This window comes from Sciurus carolinensis, chromosome 12 (assembly GCF_902686445.1).
Source record: "Sciurus carolinensis chromosome 12, mSciCar1.2, whole genome shotgun sequence".
In the NCBI taxonomy this organism is placed as follows: Eukaryota; Metazoa; Chordata; class Mammalia; order Rodentia; family Sciuridae; genus Sciurus; species Sciurus carolinensis.
In genome coordinates, this window is record NC_062224.1 from 320,611 (window position 1) to 338,966 (window position 18,356).

At 56.5% G+C, this 18,356-nt stretch overlaps 2 protein-coding genes across 2 annotated transcripts in view; both read right to left on the minus strand.

The window, feature by feature from the left end:
* Positions 1 to 3,740: 3,740 nt before the first annotated feature.
* Acta1 (actin alpha 1, skeletal muscle) lies at positions 3,741 to 6,583 on the minus strand. Its single transcript, XM_047521331.1, has 7 exons — positions 6,426 to 6,583; positions 5,437 to 5,577; positions 5,017 to 5,341; positions 4,740 to 4,901; positions 4,463 to 4,654; positions 4,178 to 4,359; positions 3,741 to 4,102 (listed from the first exon to the last, which is right to left on the minus strand). The coding sequence occupies exons 2-7, from the start codon at positions 5,563 to 5,565 to the stop codon at positions 3,959 to 3,961; spliced, it is 1,134 nt and encodes a 377-aa protein (XP_047377287.1). The 5' UTR covers positions 5,566 to 5,577; positions 6,426 to 6,583; the 3' UTR covers positions 3,741 to 3,958.
* Positions 6,584 to 9,423: 2,840 nt separating this feature from the next.
* Positions 9,424 to 18,356, minus strand: part of Nup133 (nucleoporin 133) — a 46,000-nt gene continuing 37,067 nt past the window's right edge. The window contains exons 22-26 of the mRNA XM_047520978.1: positions 16,834 to 16,952; positions 16,254 to 16,334; positions 15,559 to 15,623; positions 14,865 to 14,953; positions 9,424 to 11,936 (exon numbers count right to left, since the gene is read on the minus strand). Of these exons, the coding sequence (XP_047376934.1) occupies positions 11,800 to 11,936; positions 14,865 to 14,953; positions 15,559 to 15,623; positions 16,254 to 16,334; positions 16,834 to 16,952 (491 nt within the window). The 3' untranslated portion in view covers positions 9,424 to 11,799. The remainder of the gene's footprint in view (positions 11,937 to 14,864; positions 14,954 to 15,558; positions 15,624 to 16,253; positions 16,335 to 16,833; positions 16,953 to 18,356) is intronic.

Here is an 18,356-nt window from a genome sequence, read left to right on the forward strand (position 1 = left end):
GGAGCCCTGGTCAGCTCCCACGCCCACCACCACCCACACTCCCGTAGGGCCCCAGTCTCCCTGGCCAGCACCCAGTGGCTGAGTCAGAGGCCCCAAGTTCCATGGAGTCCCTGCTCCTGCCCCAGTCAGCCCCACCCCCAGGTCAGCAGCTCCCGCACTCTCCCCATACAGGAGCATGTACTCAGCAAAGAGCCTGCAAGCTGCCCCACCTGGGCACTAGCACTGTCCTCCACCCCTGCCACAACCTCCCTCCAGGGCTCGGAGGGTCCCCCTAGCATGCAGGAGCTGCTGCTCCCACCCCCCACCTCCCCCAGCTCCACTCCAAGGCCGCAGAGTGGCTGGGGGAGGGGTTCTCTTTGCACCAGTGTCCAGTTTGCAGAGAGGGGTGATTTGTGTTGCTACTTGATAGGTGTCTGCCTCCCAGGTGGGACGGTAGGGTCCCTGAGGGCCGAGATTCATTCTGGATCACCTCTGTACCTCCTGTACATACTCGGTGCTCAGCGACTGTTCTTTAAATAAATTCCTGAATTATCTGAGACCCGGAGGGTGTCAATAAGCAGGTCGACAGTGGGTGCCACGATTCTAGATCCAGCTGTGAAATGAGCTGAATTTTGGATGTCTTGACACCCCAGGCTCAGAGAACCAGAAAGCACGGTGAAGGAATAAGACAGACACTCCCCGGCTGGGAAAAAACCCATCATGCCTTGGAAACAGCAGAGCCCCAGAGCAGGCTGGGACTGGTGCAGCAGGCAGCCAGCCAGCAAGCTGGTGCAGTGCTGCGGGCCTCTGTGCCTCCCTCCCGTGTCAGTGAGAAGACCTTGGCGGAGTTGCCGTCCCAGCTCCTCCTGGCCTGCACAGTCAGGTGCAGTCGGGCAAGAAACAATCTCCCACACCCGCAGGAGAAGGCAAGGGCTGGCAGGCTGGAGCTGGCACCTCTGGAGTCTCAGCACAGGTGACCTGGGCCTCGCTGAGCCTGGGGTCCTGCTTTCCATCTGCCTGCCCTGCATTGAGCACTAGAAGTTGAAATCGGGGAAATCCAGACTCTAGAGGCAGGGGGACGCGCCACAGGCACCTTTACACATCTACTGGAGAAGTTCAAGTACAGCCGTCCCACACCAGGGACCACGGCATCCTGAGATAGGGAGGACCTCAAGGCTCTCACGCCGCGCACTGTCGAGTCCTGCAGAGCAGCCTCCTGGCCCTCTCCCCCAGCTCCAGACATGCAACCCAGCCTCCTGGGCAGCCTGGACTGAGGCCTGAACTCAGCCTCTGACCTGGGTCCTCAGTCCACTACTGTCCATCAAGTGCCCAGGGCTCTGTGGAGCCCAGGGAGAGATTGGGGAGCACAGTGCCACCCTGCACCTTGCACCCTGCCCAGCCCAGACCCCAAGTGCCTGTGGCAGGTCAGCAGCAGGTGCCATGGGTCTGCCCACGCTGCACTAGCTGTGGACTTGGGGCTGCTGGGCTGGCTGTTTACTCATTTTTGTTTTTCACTTTAATATTTTTAATACTAAAGTTACATGTTTGTTGGAGAATTAAGTTGTAAGAGACCTGGAAGTATAACAAAGGCAGAGTCTCCCCCTGTCCCCCCACAGTGACCGGTCACTTTGGCCTATTTCGTTTGTCTCTTGCCCTTCATTCTTTTTTTCCCACGGTTCGGTGGATCCCTAAGGACACAAGGCATGTTGCCTTCAGGCTCTAGGGCCATGGGCATCCACCTGTGGCCTGTCCTCCTGGACACTTGTCAAACTCAGTGCATGTTTGGGCCCAGGGAAACAACAGCAGCTGTAAAATGGCAGCAGAATTTGGAGCAGGACTCCTTAGCCCTGTGTGTGGAGGTGAGCCATTTTCCAGAGGCGGGAAAGACAGCAGCGACTATGGAAGGCTGTGGGGTGGGGGGGCTCTACATCCTAAGCTACATCCCAGCCTCTGTTGTTTCAATTTTTTTTTCTTTTCTTTTCTTTTTTTTTTTTTTTTTTGGTGCTGGGGATCGAACCCAAGGCCTTAGTGCTTACAAGGCAATGTTGTTTCAAATTTTGAGGCAGGGTCTTGCTGCGTTGCCCAAGCTAGCCTCAAACTTGTGTCACTTGTAATTGCTGGATGACAGGCATGGCCTCCACACCTGGCTCATTTTCTGTTTTAGAGTCGTTCCTTTCTGTCCTTTCTGCCCAAGGCTCCCACAAATCCTCGCAGGCCTCCTGAGGTAGCACACTTCACTCAGTGCCTGGAAGCATGACCTACTACCAAAGCACAAGACAAGAGCACTGATAAGATGCATCCTGGTTTTTTTTTTTTCTTTTTCTCTTAAAACTGTCAGAAAAGGAAAGGTAATTCTTAGATTTGGCACATTTCCAGGGAACCACACAATTTCTACTTTCTGCACTTTTTTCAGTAGAAGAGTAACGTCAAAGCAGGCTTTATGTATTGGTGGTGCTCCAGGGAACGAGAGCGGGGACGCTGCGGCCAGCCACAGAAGTGGGTCATTACCCCTGACTTCACACAGGCTTGCGGCTTATTTAAGTGACAGGTTCATGTCAGACGTGCCAATGTGTGTTTCATATTATCAATAAAATCTGGAGTCCTCTGAAAGCCTAGAATTTAGCCCATCTTAAACTTTTATCCAGACTGGATAGGGGGAAATAGGCTTTTTTAGTAAACGTGTTTTATTATAACATGTTTTATACTTGTTTTATTAAAATCTTAAACTTTACCAAGTGACTGATTCTCCTGATATCTGGATTTGGCGGCATCACCGTCTTGGAGGCCCCGAAGATTTCTGAGCTAGTCAGTAGGCCCGAAAGGACGGGATAAACTGTTTAGCCCCTGAGGTGCCATTACCACCTTGCTCGCAATGATCCCACCTTTAAGCCTGTTTCCTAACAGGCTTATCGCCTTCATTGTGTCAGAATCTGTTTAACTTAGGGACCACTGCTCTTGGGATTGTTGATTAGTTACTATTTAATAATAGGTATTGCATTCTCCTGTAGAAATTAAAACCCTGGTGTGTACTTGGGGGGGTCCTCCTCCCCTTACCTACACCCCCTTCTCCAGATGGGGCTGAGCCCAGGCCTTCAGCCCGAGATTCCTTGCTCTCCTCCCACCTGGGGAGTGGGGCTCTCCTCTTGGGCACAAGACAAAGGATTTCCCAGTTTGGAAGACATGGTGACTGTCTTCAAACTGCCTCATTAGCCGGGCGCGGTGGCACACGCCTGTAGTCCCAGGGACTCAGGATGCTGAGGCAGGAGGATTGCAAGTTCAAAACCAGTCTCAGCAATTTAGGGAGACACTGTCTCAAAATTTATATGCAGACACACATTTAAAAAGGGCTGGGGATGTGGCTCAGTGGTTAAAGCACCCCTGGGTTCAACCCCTGCTGCGGGTAGGGGGCGCTCATGATGCAGAGCACAGACTTTCAGTTAGACCCGCAGAGTCAGCAGGGAGCCCGGTGAGTACGGCGGAGACGCGCCCTGGGACGCGGCTCCGGGCAGCACCATGGTCAGCGCCGCCGCCTGCAGCGGCGCGGGGCGGGCGGAGGGAGGGAGTTGCCCAGCCCCCCGTCAGGGGCCAGGGCGGCCACCGCGGCCCCCGTGTTGGGAACGGGTTTGATCAGCCGGGAAAGCCGATCGGCGTGGGAGTGGGAAGACGGCTGTGCCTTCCGAGGGGCGCACGATTCGGAGGTGGCGAGAAGTGAGGCCGGGGCCCTCCCTGCCCGCCCGGAAGCACAGACGACACACACGCGATGCAGCAAAACAGATGGCCGGCTTTAATGCTTCAAGCTCCCACTTCCCTCCACAGGGCTTTGTTTTAAATATAACAAAATGAGGTAAATCGAGTTAATGTATGTACACGTGGTGAAGAGGCGCCGGGCTGTCGCCGGGGTCGCTGCCGCGGGCGGCCGAGGCCAGCCCGCCACGCCAGCGCGCCTGTGGTCCTGAGGGGAGGACGCGGGCGCGGGCGCCTAGAAGCATTTGCGGTGCACGATGGAGGGGCCCGCCTCGTCGTACTCCTGCTTGGTGATCCACATCTGCTGGAAGGTGGACAGCGAGGCCAGGATGGAGCCGCCGATCCACACGGAGTACTTGCGCTCGGGAGGGGCGATGATCTGCAAGACAGCGCGTCAGAGGGCCCGCCCGCCCGCGCCCGCCCGCCCGCCCGGCGCCCCGCGGCGCCCACCCACCTTGATCTTCATGGTGCTGGGGGCCAGCGCCGTGATCTCCTTCTGCATGCGGTCGGCGATCCCAGGGTACATGGTGGTGCCCCCCGACATGACGTTGTTGGCGTACAGGTCCTTCCTGATGTCGATGTCGCACTTCATGATGCTGTTGTAGGTGGTCTCATGGATTCCCGCCGACTCCATGCCTGGGGGGCGCGGGGAGCAGCGTGAGCACCGGCCCCGCAACGCGGGCCCGGGCGGCGGGGACGGGGCGCCGGGGCGCGCGGCGGGCGGGCGGCCGCGGCTCACCGATGAAGGAGGGCTGGAAGAGCGTCTCCGGGCAGCGGAAGCGCTCGTTGCCGATGGTGATGACCTGCCCGTCGGGCAGCTCGTAGCTCTTCTCCAGGGAGGAGGAGGAGGCGGCGGTGGCCATCTCGTTCTCGAAGTCCAGGGCCACGTAGCACAGCTTCTCCTTGATGTCGCGCACGATCTCGCGCTCGGCTGCAGGGGCAGGGGCAGCGCAGGCCTCAGCACCGAGCGGCGGGGCGCCCGCCTGCCCTCCCGCCCCGGCCGCGCGGCCGCGCACCTGTGGTCACGAAGGAGTAGCCACGCTCTGTGAGGATCTTCATCAGGTAGTCGGTGAGGTCGCGGCCGGCCAGGTCCAGGCGCATGATAGCGTGCGGCAGGGCATAACCCTCATAGATGGGCACGTTGTGGGTGACGCCGTCGCCCGAGTCCAGCACGATGCCTGCGCGGGGTCGGGCAGCGCATGAGCCGCGGGGTCTGCGACTGAGGCCCAGGGCGCGGGGCAGGAGCGCAGGGTGGGGACGGGGGCGCAGGGCTGGGCGGCCGCGGGCACTTACCGGTGGTACGGCCGGAGGCGTAGAGAGACAGCACCGCCTGGATGGCCACATACATGGCGGGCACGTTGAAGGTCTCGAACATGATCTGGGTCATCTTCTCGCGGTTGGCCTTGGGGTTCAGGGGGGCCTCTGTGAGCAGGGTCGGGTGCTCCTCGGGGGCCACACGCAGCTCGTTGTAGAAGGTGTGGTGCCAGATCTTCTCCATGTCGTCCCAGTTGGTGATGATACCGTGCTCAATGGGGTACTTCAGAGTCAGGATACCCCTCTTGCTCTGGGCCTCGTCGCCCACATAGGAGTCCTTCTGACCCATACCCACCATGACACCCTGCGAGCAGAGGAGACGCCACACGCTCGGTACGGAGGCGGGTTAGAGCCTGTGGCCGAACCATCCCAGCTCCCTCCACGGAAGAGAAGCCTGACCTGGTGGCGGGGCCGGCCCACAATAGATGGGAACACAGCCCTGGGGGCATCATCACCGGCAAAGCCAGCTTTCACCAGACCTGAGCCATTGTCGCACACGAGGGCAGTGGTCTCGTCTTCGTCGCACATGGTGTCTGGTTTCTGCAAGGCGGTGACCAATGGCAGTCACCGAGGAGCCTCGTGAGGAGAAGAGGCCCTGATGACCCAGGAACTTACACCCCATGGACCTAGGGACACCCCAACACTGAGCCTCTGTGCAACCAGAGGAGCCTAAGGGACACTGGCAGGGGCTCAGGAATGCTGCCCCAGAGGGAAGGCACATTGAGTTCTCCAAGGTGGACCCAGAGGATGCCACTCCCATGATTCCACTGCAGTCCACCTGCTCCAGGAGCTGGGCTCTTGGCTCAGAGGGGTTAAGGCTGGGCTGTCTGCTTCTGGCCAGCCAGAGAGTGTAAGGAGTGGCCCACAGACCACCTCTGGTGCCCCATCTGGGGAGAAGCAGTCTGTCCCGGACACCTTGGACATTTCAGACCCAGGAGGGACACTTGCTTCTGTCTGCCATCCTGAGAAAAGTGGCTCTTGCTGCCCTTGCTGCTAGGGTCAGGGGGCCTGTCCTCAGAAAGAATGAAGCAACGAACAACTCTCTCTAAGCACGTCCTAAAATTGACCTCCTCAGGCATGTCCTAACTGCCAGGGGGAACAGTCCCGCTGGAGGTTTCCAGCCTGTTGTCCTCTCCATAAGGCACCTGGAATGTGGGTGCCATGGCACACGCCTGTAGCCTCAACTCCCCTGGAGGCTGAGGCAGGATGGCGAGTTTGGGGCCAACCTGGGCAACAAGTAAAGAAGGCCCCATCTCAAAACAGAGCATCTGGGACTCTTGGAAGGAGGCACAGATGGCCCAGGCCTGGGGCTGGACGGCTGCCTCTGCCCTGTCCTTGGAGTGCCCCTCGTGCACCCTGTCCTGTCCCCAGTCTCCCCTCCACTCTACCTGGGTGGGTGGCTACACCTGCTGTTCTCCGGCTGGGGCCCTGGTCGCTGCGAGAGGGAAGCAGGCTTCACTGGGAGCTGTCCGCTGCAGTGACCGCTTGTCCTCTTCCTCAGGTTTTATATAGCCCGTGGGCACTCCCTCCACGCCGCCCCGCAGGAATGCCGCTGCCCTTCTCGAGCCATATTTGGGTGTTGGACACTAGAGTCCCTTCCTTCAGCTGGTTCTCCACATGGTCCCCTGCACTGACCAAAGAAGGAGAGGGCTGGCCCTGGCCCAGGTAACGCGGACCAGGCCGTATATGGAGTGTCCCCAGCCGGGCTGCACCCCCCCAACCCGCCCAGTTGCCTGCCAGAGTGGGGTGGGGCAAGGGTCAGTGCGAACGCCCACGGGGCTGGTGTGCGCCCCTGCTCTGCAGCTGCACCTGTTTCAAGGCCTCCTGGCCGTCTACCTTGCACACACTGGGCACTCCTGAGGTGCTGACAGCTGACCCCACACAATTCTGCTCCCCTCCTGCCTCTTTCCCAGGGGCCAAGTTGCCCGCAGAGCTTCCTGGAGGGGTCTGAGACCAGGTGGGCTTCAGAGAGGAGCACTCCAGGCAGGGAAGGAAGAGAGCCCCGCGGGTGAAGCCCCTCCCTCCAGATCCGAGGCTGACCCGAGACGGTCCAAGCCGGCCCTCCCCACCCGCCCCGCCCAAGCAAGGGTGTGCAGCTGTCACCAGGCGACAGCTGGCGTGGAGGCGGAGCCGTGGGGGCGGGGCTTGGCAACAGGCCTTGGAGGCCAAGCCTCCAGGAGCTCGAGGGGGCAAAGGGCTGGGTGCGCCCGTCCTTCAGGACCCCACCTTGGTGACTGGGGTGAGCTGGCACCCTCGCCCACCTCCTCGGTAGCGCTAAATGTGTCCCTCTCCCGGGGCTGACGGAGGGTCCTAGCCTGCGACTAGCCAGCTCTGGAGGTGGAGGAGGGGTCTGTGTGGAGGCGTGCCCTCCCTGAGGACCCAGCTTGTTCGCGTGGCAGGCCCCTCTCCGCAAGGGCTGAACAAACCCTTTATATTTAGAGGATGATATCCACCCCGCCAGGCTGCTCCCCAGTCCACCTTTGAGCCACCACCTGCCAGAGCTGCGCTGGTCTATTTATACCACTGATATATGGGACATGCCTTTTGCGTTTCCAGGACTTGGATCTGCTGTGCTGAGGTGGAGCGGGGTCAGCAGAGGTCATCAGTGGGAGCTTGTCTGGATTTGGTGGGGGACTGTTAGAGCACAAGGACGGCCCAAAGGGAAGTGTCCTGTGAAGAGCTCACTGACGTGCTTCAAGGGAGATGTATGGCGTGGCACCAGCCAGAAGGGAGGCCTTGGCTTCTGTGTGACACAGCTTAGCTCGGTGTGGAGCCGTCTGCACACTGACCCCTGCAGCCTTCCAGGGGTGCGTATGGTCATGCAGTAGGCGGCAGGGGCCACTGACAGCGTTCCAATTTTGGAGAACGGTGACAAAAGCATTGCACTTAAAAAAAAAAAAAAATCTTTATTTATTTTCATGTGGTGCTGAAGATCGAGCCCAGTGAGCTACAGCCCCAGGCCCAGCATCACGCTTAATGCCCTGTGTCCACCTGTGTCCGTGGGTAGTGGGTAGTGGCCAGAAGTGCACTGTGTGTACAACTTAGTAGAAAATGCAGTTTGGGCCCTGAAGGTGGAAGGAACATGCTGTCACCCGACGTTCAAAACTCAGCAGGGCGCAACTCACCTCTCCCATGGCAAGGAGTCCTAGGCCTGGAGCCTGAGATGCAGACACACGGACAGCTGTGCACAGGGTGCTGGCCTGAAAGGTCCCGACAGCCACCCAGGCCCCTCAGCCCACTCTGGTCTCTCAGTGGCCAGCAGACCAGACACTGGTCTGGTGGAGGAGCCATCTCCACACACGAGTGCTCCTCTGCTGAGCACAGGCCCCGGCTGGGAGGAACCCAGGACCTTGCACGCGGGGGAAGCACTCCAACACCAAGTTATACCCCGCGCTTGGAACACAGGGACAGGGGCTCACCAACTTGCCCTGGGGGGCTCTGGAATCTTCTCCGAGGAAGAGTCAAAGACCTCTTGGAATGCTAAGTAATGGCTTCAGGAGCAACTGTCCCCTCAGAACAGGGCACTGCTTCCCCTCGCAGGCCACACGTATGAAATGCCAGGCTTGGGGGCTCAGGCAGAGACCTGGACCTTCTGGCCCCTTCCCCACACCCGTGCACTCTGGGTCAAGCAGAGCTGCTATGTGACCTTGAGTAAGCCCTTTCTGGGAGGCTCTCGCATGTGCAGGATCCAGTTGTTCCAGAGACTGAGCTGAGTTGCATGAGTGCCTGGGGCGCCTGCGAGGGCGAGGGGCTGGAGGTCGGGACGGGAGTCGCCCAGGGGTGGGAGGGCCAGTGCAACTGGCACCGTATCTTGGGGTGGTCTGCACAGGTGATTCTACGACCGAACCCCCAGCCCTCGACAACATGTCCCAACTTTGGGACAGCAAGCTGTATTAACTACAGTGCAGTACACAGTGACGTGCACATAGCCGAGAAACCCTATCCCGCCAGGCCCAGTGGGCACACTGTGATACAGCGGCTCAGGAGGCTGAGGCAGGAGGATCACAAGTTCAAAGTCAGCCTTGGCCACTTAGCAGGACACTGTCTCAAAATAAGGGCTGGTGATGTGGCTCAGTGGTTGAGCCACAGTGGATTCAAGCCCCGGAAGCACAAAGTACAATCGAAACACAAACACCACTTGAGGACTAAGGCACGCATTCCCTCGGGGCGAGGGCTGTTGCAGAGCACAAAGGCCTGGTGGCCCACAGAGGCCAGCTCTCCCGGCTGCAGCAGACTGGAAAAGCATCTGGATGCGCCCCACAGGAGGCGGGGGATGGGAGCTAGGGTTGAGCAGCACTGGCTGAGACAGAGGACGCAGACAGCCCCTGCCCCTGCCCCTCGTCCTCAAGACCCTCCTGCCCCAGCCCCAGTTTATGGGCTTCCTGGTGCACCGGCTCCATACGCTCTGAGGCGCACTTCAGTTCCTTCTGGCTGGGGGATTACAGGGGTTGTTAAGGGCTGGATGTGAGGTGTCCCCCAAAGCCCCTGTGAATGCAGCAATGCTCAGAGGTGAAGGGATCAGACCTGAACTGTCACCTGCCCGCACATGCTAATCTGGATAACCGGCTGGGTGGTGGCAGAGGCAAGTGGGCCTGGGCCTGGCTGGAGGCGGCGGGCACTGGGCTGCCCTGAAAGGGGCCTCTTCCTGCACGCACACGTCCCACCTCTTCCTTCCGACACATCCTCCCCTCCTCCCAGTGACCAAGGAGTAAACCTGAAACTGAGCCACAGCACACTCTCCCTCCTCGGCTGCTCTTCTCGGTGCCTCGGTCATGGTGGGAGCTGACTGACACGGTTGTTGCCCTCCATGAGCCTTTTTGTTTTTTTATTTTTATTTGTGTGGGGGGTACTAGGGATCAAACTCAGGAGTGTTCTGCCGCTGGGCCACATCTCCAGCCCCCTTTATCCCAAATGTGTATTTCCTTTTCCTCTTCTCCACGTGCCTTCTGAATCAGCTTTCCTTGCTCCAGCCTAGCTCAGCACCGGAGTCTAGTGAGTGTGCTGCTCACACACAGGCAGCTGTCCAGGCCCCAGGCCTCAGGCTGTCAGGGGCTCCTCCACGCAGGGCCTGCTGGTCTGCCTTCCTCGACCCCTTCACAGGCCCCCGAGGCCTGCTGTCAGGTCACTGCTGCCACCGAGGCCCCCAGCTGGGCCTCAGACAGTCCCAAGGCGGGCAAACACCCCTCTGCGGAAAACGGGACGCAGCCCAGCAGAGTCATCATCAGTTACTTGATTCCCCAAAAATCATTAATGACGACTCTTCGATGGAGACTGATACGGACCCAATTTTAAAAAAGCTTAGTGGAAAAAGTTTTCGAAACCATCTAAATTTCCTTATTACTGTTAAAGGCCACTGTTCTGGAGCTAAGATGCTGAGACAGCCAGGAAGCAGCCTCGGCCTGGCCAGGAGGGCCACTCCTCACCACAAAACCCTGGGGCCTGGGCATCAGCTGGCTCCCCTTAAAACCCTTCTCTCATGCGGGGACCGCTGTGGTGGCAGGTGGGGGTGGGAGGAGCCATGTCCCCAGAGCACTCGTCACCGTCACCAACTGCTAACGTGTGAACTGAAGCCTGGTCTCCTAGCCACTGACCCACCAGGGTTCCGCCAACACTCCTGACCCAGCTCTGACACAGGGCCTCCAAGCTCCTTCCTAACAAGCCATGGGTAAGAGGGACCGTGGCTGGCTCTGCACCATGTGTGACTTCTGACCTTCTCAGCTGTTGGGCAAGCAGCTAGCGAGACTTGCCTGGCCAGGAGTGGCTAGCCAGCAAGGCCTGCTAATCTGCTTTTATCTAAAGCCAGACAGCGCCGAGTGACAACTGGTTAGGACAGAGTGCTTGGAGAACTGGGACCCCAGGGGTCTTGAGCGTGGCGTGTGCTGGTGACGAGGGCAGACACAGTGAGGCCTGAAGGAGCTTCGCCAGCACCAGACGACCACCAGCAGGGGACAGCTACCGGCAGGCCAGGAAGCAAGGCCAGCGTGTATCCACGGAAGAACTTTCACTGAACTGATTCCCTTATGTGCAAGTTAAAAATGCTCCTGGGGATGTCATCAGTTATCAAACTCACACGACTTAGGCCCACTGTGTCTTGCTTTTAATTCTGTGATAAGTCAGTAAAATTGACAGGTATTTCCCACTACTTTCAACCAAAGAAGCCAAACACCCAGATCCTCTCCAGTGCACAGTATCAGAGTCGTAGGGCTGCAGAGGTATTTGAGGCCCTGGCCACTTTTCAGAGTCAAGGAAACTGAGGCCTGGAAGTGATGTGTGCATGCCAGGAGCTAAAACCAGCATGAGAGTCACAAAACTCACCGGACCACGTTTCAGAGAACAGAGAGGCTCAGATGGGCGTGGCGGCCTGTGATCCCAGTACCTTGGGAGCTGAGGGAGGAGGACAGCCAGCCCAGGTGACTTAGGGAAACCCTGTCTCAAATTTTTAAATAATTTAAAAAATTAAAAAGGCTGGAGATGTAGCTTGGTGGCAGAGCATTTCTGCATTCAACCCCCAGTACCATAAAACAAAACAGAAGGGAAAGGGTAAGAACATAAACAACTGATAAATTTCTACAGAAAAAAAGAGAGGAAATGCCATGTAAAAACCCAGAATTACAGTTAGAGCTATTTATATTAGCTTCCAAATAAAGCACAGAAAAACTCAGTTGCACATGCTACAAGACAAACGCCCCAGCTGTTCAAGGCCTGAAATTTCACAAGCACACACTTGTACGAAGTTTGGAAAGTGACCACTTGTAGAAAGATTTACATCTGTCCCTGGACGTAATACTCATAATTTGCTTTCAAGACAAACTCAAAGTACGGGTTGGACTTGAGGCTTCCCAGCTGCTCTGCCTGCAGCAGGCCCCTCACCTCTGGCAGGTACTCGCTGAGCCGAATGCCTGTGAACAAACACAAAGGCACTCAGTGCACAGAGCTCTCCACAGGCCCAGGCCCAGGCCCAGGCCCAGGCCCAGGCCCAGGCCCGGGCGGTGCAGCTGCAGTCTGTGCAGCAGAGCCGCTCGCTCTCCCAGGGTCTTCCCTGCGGGTGGACAGCCCCTCCTTGGAGGCTTCAGCAGGATCTGAAGTTGGAGCCTCTTCCCTACAGCTTAAGTCACAGCTGCAGCGTGAAAGTTTTAGACTAACCATCACTCAAAAGGAGGATTTTGAGTAGTTACAAGGCTCCCCAGCTGGAGACTGTTGGCAGAGAGGCTGTCAGGAGCACTGGCTGGGCCCCAGGGGACGGCTGGGCACGGACAGCAGCAGCACAGCCTGTCTGCCACAGGGCCTCACCAAGGTGCACCGCTGGACAGGTCAGGCACAGCAGGTGAGGTCTCTGTGGATGCGTGAACGCATGAGAGATTTTCTAATTGGACAAGTAAAGGAAAATGGACAAACTTTTAAATTAATAAGACAAAGATAAAATTCATTACATCACCTAAGTTCTGAAAACCAAGTCCTGGTTTTGAAAAGAAAGTCCTCCAAGTGTTTAGCACCATTTTTCTGTACTTCTCACCAAATGAAAATCTGGATTAATAAATGTTAGAGGCTAAATCTGAAGCATGCATGTTACTTATTGCCAGTGACACACTGTCAGCAGAGACCTCTTTTCTCTGTAATGCACTAGAACCCTCAAGAAGACACCATGAGATGGTTGGTCAGCTCAGCCTCTAGAAAAACCCACCTTGCTGTGGGCTTCAGGGCACAAGGCCCGTCCGCCTCCGGGCAGGGGGTTCAGGAGGCTGCACAGCTGCCTCCCTGTGACTGTGACAAGCCACCCCTCGATCTTCAAGAGAAGTCAGGAAACATCACTGAGGAGAAGCACCCCCAATGACCGGGGGTTGGTGGCTGCCTAAAGAGAAACAGGGCTTCCAAGGAGAGGTGGTACTCTGCTCCACGAGGCAAGGTGCACCATCACCAGGGTCACTTTCACATCCACAGGATGAATGCAGCCACAGGCTGCAGCCACCCTGGGCCCCCAGAGCCCACACTGCAGTGTCAGCCCCCCAACTCACGGTGGAACCTGTCCTTAAAGACACGCACCACGTACACAAGAGCCAGGTGTGGAAAGGGCCCTGAAGGCAGGACGGCCACACGCCCCTCTAAGTTACAGGAGCTTCCCCGGGTATCCATCGTGTACAACCAGGACATTCTGTTCCTGCTCTCTGTGTCCCACCATTTCCTGAGGGTGGGTGCTGAGTGCCAGGAACCCAGCTCTGACCATGTCCATGAGCACCTGCTCACAAGGGCACAGGCTGGGCCCAAAGGCCTCCCCAACTCATCAGCTCAGCTGGAGCCGCCACCACTGCAGACGGCCTTTTCCCAACTTCACACAGGGAGAGAAAAGCCTCGCAGACACAGGTCAGCTCTCATGAATTTCCGGCAAAAGGCTTTCCAGCTCAGACACTGGCTGTGTGGCCTGGTGCTGCTCTGGGGTCCCTTCTTTATGTGGCTAAGTCAGAGACCCTGGCCTGCAGGACTGCCACACAGGGCAGGGGCATGGGAGGAAGACCTGGTCTAGGGAAGCCGGGCACATGGATCTGCTCATAATTCCACATTTAACCACAAACGAATGTTTATGGAGCAACTACCGTGTGCCAGGCAGTAGGCAGGGTGTGTTACACGCAGACTGCACAAGGTCTGGGCACAGAAGGCGCCCAGTGTGTGGACACGTGACCTGACGAATAGTCCTTGTCACGAAGCAGGGTCCCTGCCTGGAGCCCCACCTGTTCCTGGCAGCCCACACCCACCTCATGATTCTGTGATAAACACGAGTCACAGCTGTTTTCACATATGAAACGCAGTCTCTCTTCTCCTGTCCAGTTCTGAGTATTTCAGGCTCCCGGGACATGGAAGGTGGTTTGTGAATGTTCTTCTCAAATTCGCCTCCCTCAAGAACAAGCTCTGTCATCTGAGACAGTCTCGTCACCTACCTGTGTTTGTCACCGAATGGAATTCTGCTCACCGCCTTCGGTGCAAACACACTTGTTTGTAAGCGAATCCTAGCCTTCGAGGATCTGTACGAATATCTTCTGATCTGTTTCTGAGCATGGCGTGGTCAGTGCAGCAGGGAATACGCCATAAAGGCCACAGCTCATTTCACACCTTCAGACTTCACAAGAACTAACTGAAAAAGCAGTGGACGCCATGCTGCCACCGTCAAGGCTGGGAGCCACTCGCAGGCGACGGCCATGGAGTCCCTTCTGCACCACTACTTTGCTTTCCTTGTTTTTGGACTGGGAATTGAACCCAGGGATGCTGTCGCCACTGAGCTACACCCCAGCCCTGTTATTTCTTATTTTGAGATAGGCCCTCACTAAGTGGCCAGGCTGCCTCACACTGATCCTTCCGTCTGTGCCCCACCTGACTGAAACTGCTTCATGTTAACCTCCCTGTCACCTGACATCTTGTCAAATACCCATCATTCTAACACTTGCCAATGAGGAGTGATACCATGGTTTCTTTTTTTTTGACACCAGGGATTGAACCCAGGGGCACTTTATCACTAAGACACATTCATAGCCTTTTTTTACTTTTTGTTTTGAGAGAGTCTCACTAAGTTACCTAGGGCCTTGCTAAGTAGGTGAGGCTGGCTTTGAATTTGCAATTCTCCTGCCTCAGTCTCCCAAGTTGCTGGGATAACAGGTGTGGCACCACCACACCCAGTAGATACTGTGATTTCTTTTTAACATAATATCTGTGTTTTATTTATTATTTTTACATGGTGCTGAGGATCGAATCCAGGGCCTCATGTGCTAGGGAAGCACTCTATCACTGAGCCACAACCCCAGCCCCTGATACTGTCATTTCTAATGGTACAAAGCACTTACCATCTTTTAAAAGTTTCTGCAGGATTTTCACAAAGACGCTGTCTTTAGACACTTCAATTGGATCATCTTTACCATCTGAACTAGACCAGCTAGAAAACAAAACCACATGAGAGAAACAGCACCATCACGTTGTGGGGAGGGAGAGCCGCTCTCTGTGACAGCGGACACAGTGCTGACTGACAGGCCTGCAGTGTGGACATGCGCCCAGCCACACCCACCTCTGGGCCCCAGACTCGGGAGGAACCCTGGGCCAGGTCTTTGGCACACGGGTGATCATCACACATTCAGGCCTGTCTCCCAGAGGAGCAAGCGCCCCGGTGCATCGGGACAGAACAGAGCTCATCGAGGGCCACGTGACCCTGCTCCACAGTGCTCCACACACACCAGCCACCAGCGCCAGCACCAGCGAGAAGCCAGGACGAGGCTCTTTGGTGTCTGGGAAAGGACCGATGTGCCGAGGGCACAGAGCTAGGGCTCGCCCACTGCAACAGGGCTCCGCAGGTGCCCACTGCCACCACCACCACCCGGGACCAGCCGCCCTGGTGCTCCCACTCCTCGTCGCCACGTCTGACTGCCTCTGCAAAAGGAAGCTGCAGCCCTCTGGCCGGTCTCGAGGGGCAGTGGCAGCTGTGGTAGCCTGAGTGTCCTGCTGCGGAGGGCCACGCCCTGGGCAGCAGCTGGGCCGGGCACTTACTCGTCCCTCTGCAGGGCTCTGCAGAGGATTTCCAGCTTCAGGTCGTCTATGTTTACGTCTTCATCCTTCAGAGCACAACAAAGCATCCTGATTAAATCAGGATTTCACAAAGAAACAGTCTTCACTTTTATTTATGTCATCTCCTAAGCCTGCAGGATACTGTTTGCTTTTTAATACTAATACAATAGGTCCTCACTTTTAAAAACCCCCTTTGAGATATTAGTACTACTTAGACAAGGAAGCCAACTGCGTCTGTGTGAATTAGCTTCCAGTCACCATAATCCAGTTACCAGGAACTGCAAGAAGTGAAGGTCTTTGTGTGTGTGTGCAGCTGGGGATCGAACCCAGGCCTTGTGCGTGCGAGGCAAGTGCTCTACCAGCTGAGCTACAACCCCAGCCTAAGAGGTCAAGGTTATTAAGTGAGGCTGTATAACAGCTAACCTGTGTTTTTAAGATCCACCACACAACTCCCAATCACATGGCACTAACAGGAGGCTGCCGACAGAGCGGCACCATGATCTTTTGAAAGCAAGTGCACTCCCCCTAAGGTGAACGCTATGAGGAAAACACCTCAGAACTCTGAAAAGCTGCCGCTCTTTATCTGTGCACGAGAACGTGAGAGAGTCGCCAGGAACCGGAGTCCCATGGCAGCTCTGCTCCAGGCTGGTGCCTGAGACCCAGGGCGACTGCCTCACCTCTTCAATATACTCCAGCAAGTCCAGAGCCTTCTTGAAATCGTACTCATTGGCTCTTCTGTTTTCTTCACAGATGTACAGCTGCAGCAAGTGAAATGAGGCAGATCATTTCAGCAATCACAGCCCTACTGCTAGAGAAGCTGGAGCAGCCACCATGTCAAAGTGAGCTGGAGGCTTTCACAGCCCAGAACCCCACCCAGGTAGAAGCCAGTGAGTTGCACCATGGTAAGCCACCTGGTGAGGTGTGGGCCTTTAACCCGTGGGGCGCTGGTCTTTTTGGGAGGAGAGAACACCAGCCCCCTCTCCAGCCAGGCCCTCAGGAACACCTGGTTCCAGGAAAGAAGCATGCCATGCAAACCCTATTCTGAACCATTTTGTTACACAGGACTGAAGAGTGACATTCTGGAGGAAATATCTGTTGCACAGTGTGCACTCTTCCTGCACCAGGAAAGTGAACCGAAGGCGACTCCTCCTGGTGACCAGGGGTGGATCTGGAGGGCCAGGGGAGCAGCTGGGGAGGTGGAGGCTGGCCAGCAGGTGCTGGGGGGTTCTGGGCAGGGAGCATGAGGGCGACACCTACGCTGATGAGCTGCGGAGCCGTCAGCACAGGCATGGCGCCGAGGCGCAGTTGTCTCTCCGCCAGCAGCTGCTCGGGCAGGGTCTCCTGGTGCAGCAGGAAGCGCTCCTGCTCAGCCATTGCTGGTGTTCAAGGAGAGGGGGAGAAGGACTGACTTTGGCTTCTGCAGTCACAAAGCAAAACCAGGTAGCGACAAGGAAGAGCTCTAACACGGCATCACTGCTATGCGAGGACTCAGGCCGTCCCCAGCCCCGCAGGCACCAGCAGGCCACGGGCCTCTGCACGCCACACACACCCTGCGCATCATGCCAGATGCACGGCCAACGCACCGCAGCACCACACACACCCAGGTTTTAAGAGTCAGCGTTTTTGTGCATTTTCATACCTAGAAAAGCAGACCTGGAGGGTAGCTCAGGAAGCTGGGGTCCATTATCAAACACAACTTATTTGGTATTTTCTCTAAAATTTACAAATTTCCTATATGATTTTTTATTTTCCCATATAGTTATTCATATAACTATAAATCCATCCATGAGACCTGAAAATAACCACTAAGAACCTAGGGAAGGAAATTTTTAAAAAGTCAGGGGCGGTGGCACACGCCTGTTATCCCAGCTACCTGGGAGGCTGAGGTAGAAAGATCCTAAGTTCAAAGCCAGCCTCAGCAACTTAGTGAGGCCCTAAGCAACTTAGCCAGACCTTGTCTCAAAATAAAAAATAAAAGGCTGGGGAAGTGGCTCAGGGGTTAAGTGCCCCAGGGTTCAATCCCTGGTACAAAAAAACCAAAAATCCCGACTGGGAAGGGTCAAAGGTGAAGCAATGGCCAGAGCTCCAGGGATTTCAGGGATGTGAGGCACAACCAAGTACTGAGTTAGAACTTCTCTACTAACATCCCCGGTCTCTGGTGGTCAGCACAGGCCAGGTGGTGGTGTGGGGCCAGCTGGCTCTGGTGGGGCATTATGGGAGGCCCAGGGAGACACCTGCCACAAACCCAAACCCAGGTACAACGGTCTCTAGAACAAGAGGCACTGTGAGCACAAAACAGGGCCAGAGGAAGGATCCCCAGCAGTGAAGAGCCACTTCAGTGACGAAAGTCAAGGCCACGGCGACGACCAGGTGAGCCCTTCTCCCCAGGAGACAGTGTCCTCAGTTTTTCAACCACCCACCGACTCATGAGGAAACTGAGTGCAGGAGGGAACCCCAGTACCCGTGGCTGCAGAACTAGCAGGTGTGAGAGCACACACCTGAAACCACACTGACCGCCCCATGACAGCAGTGCATTCAGAACCCAGGCCTCAAAGGCGGGACCGTGGGCAAGCCCCTGCACGCAGACCTCAGCCTGTCCACGCGGCAGAGCCCCTCCTGCTACTTCTGTGTGTGTACAGTGGTGCCGGGCGCTGACCCCAGGACCTTGCACATGCCAGCTAGGCCCTCTACTACTGAGCTACACTACGCTCCCAGCCCCCCTCAATTTTTATTTTGAGAAAGTCATCAACTTGTACATTCTGGGGACCTGCATGTCTCTG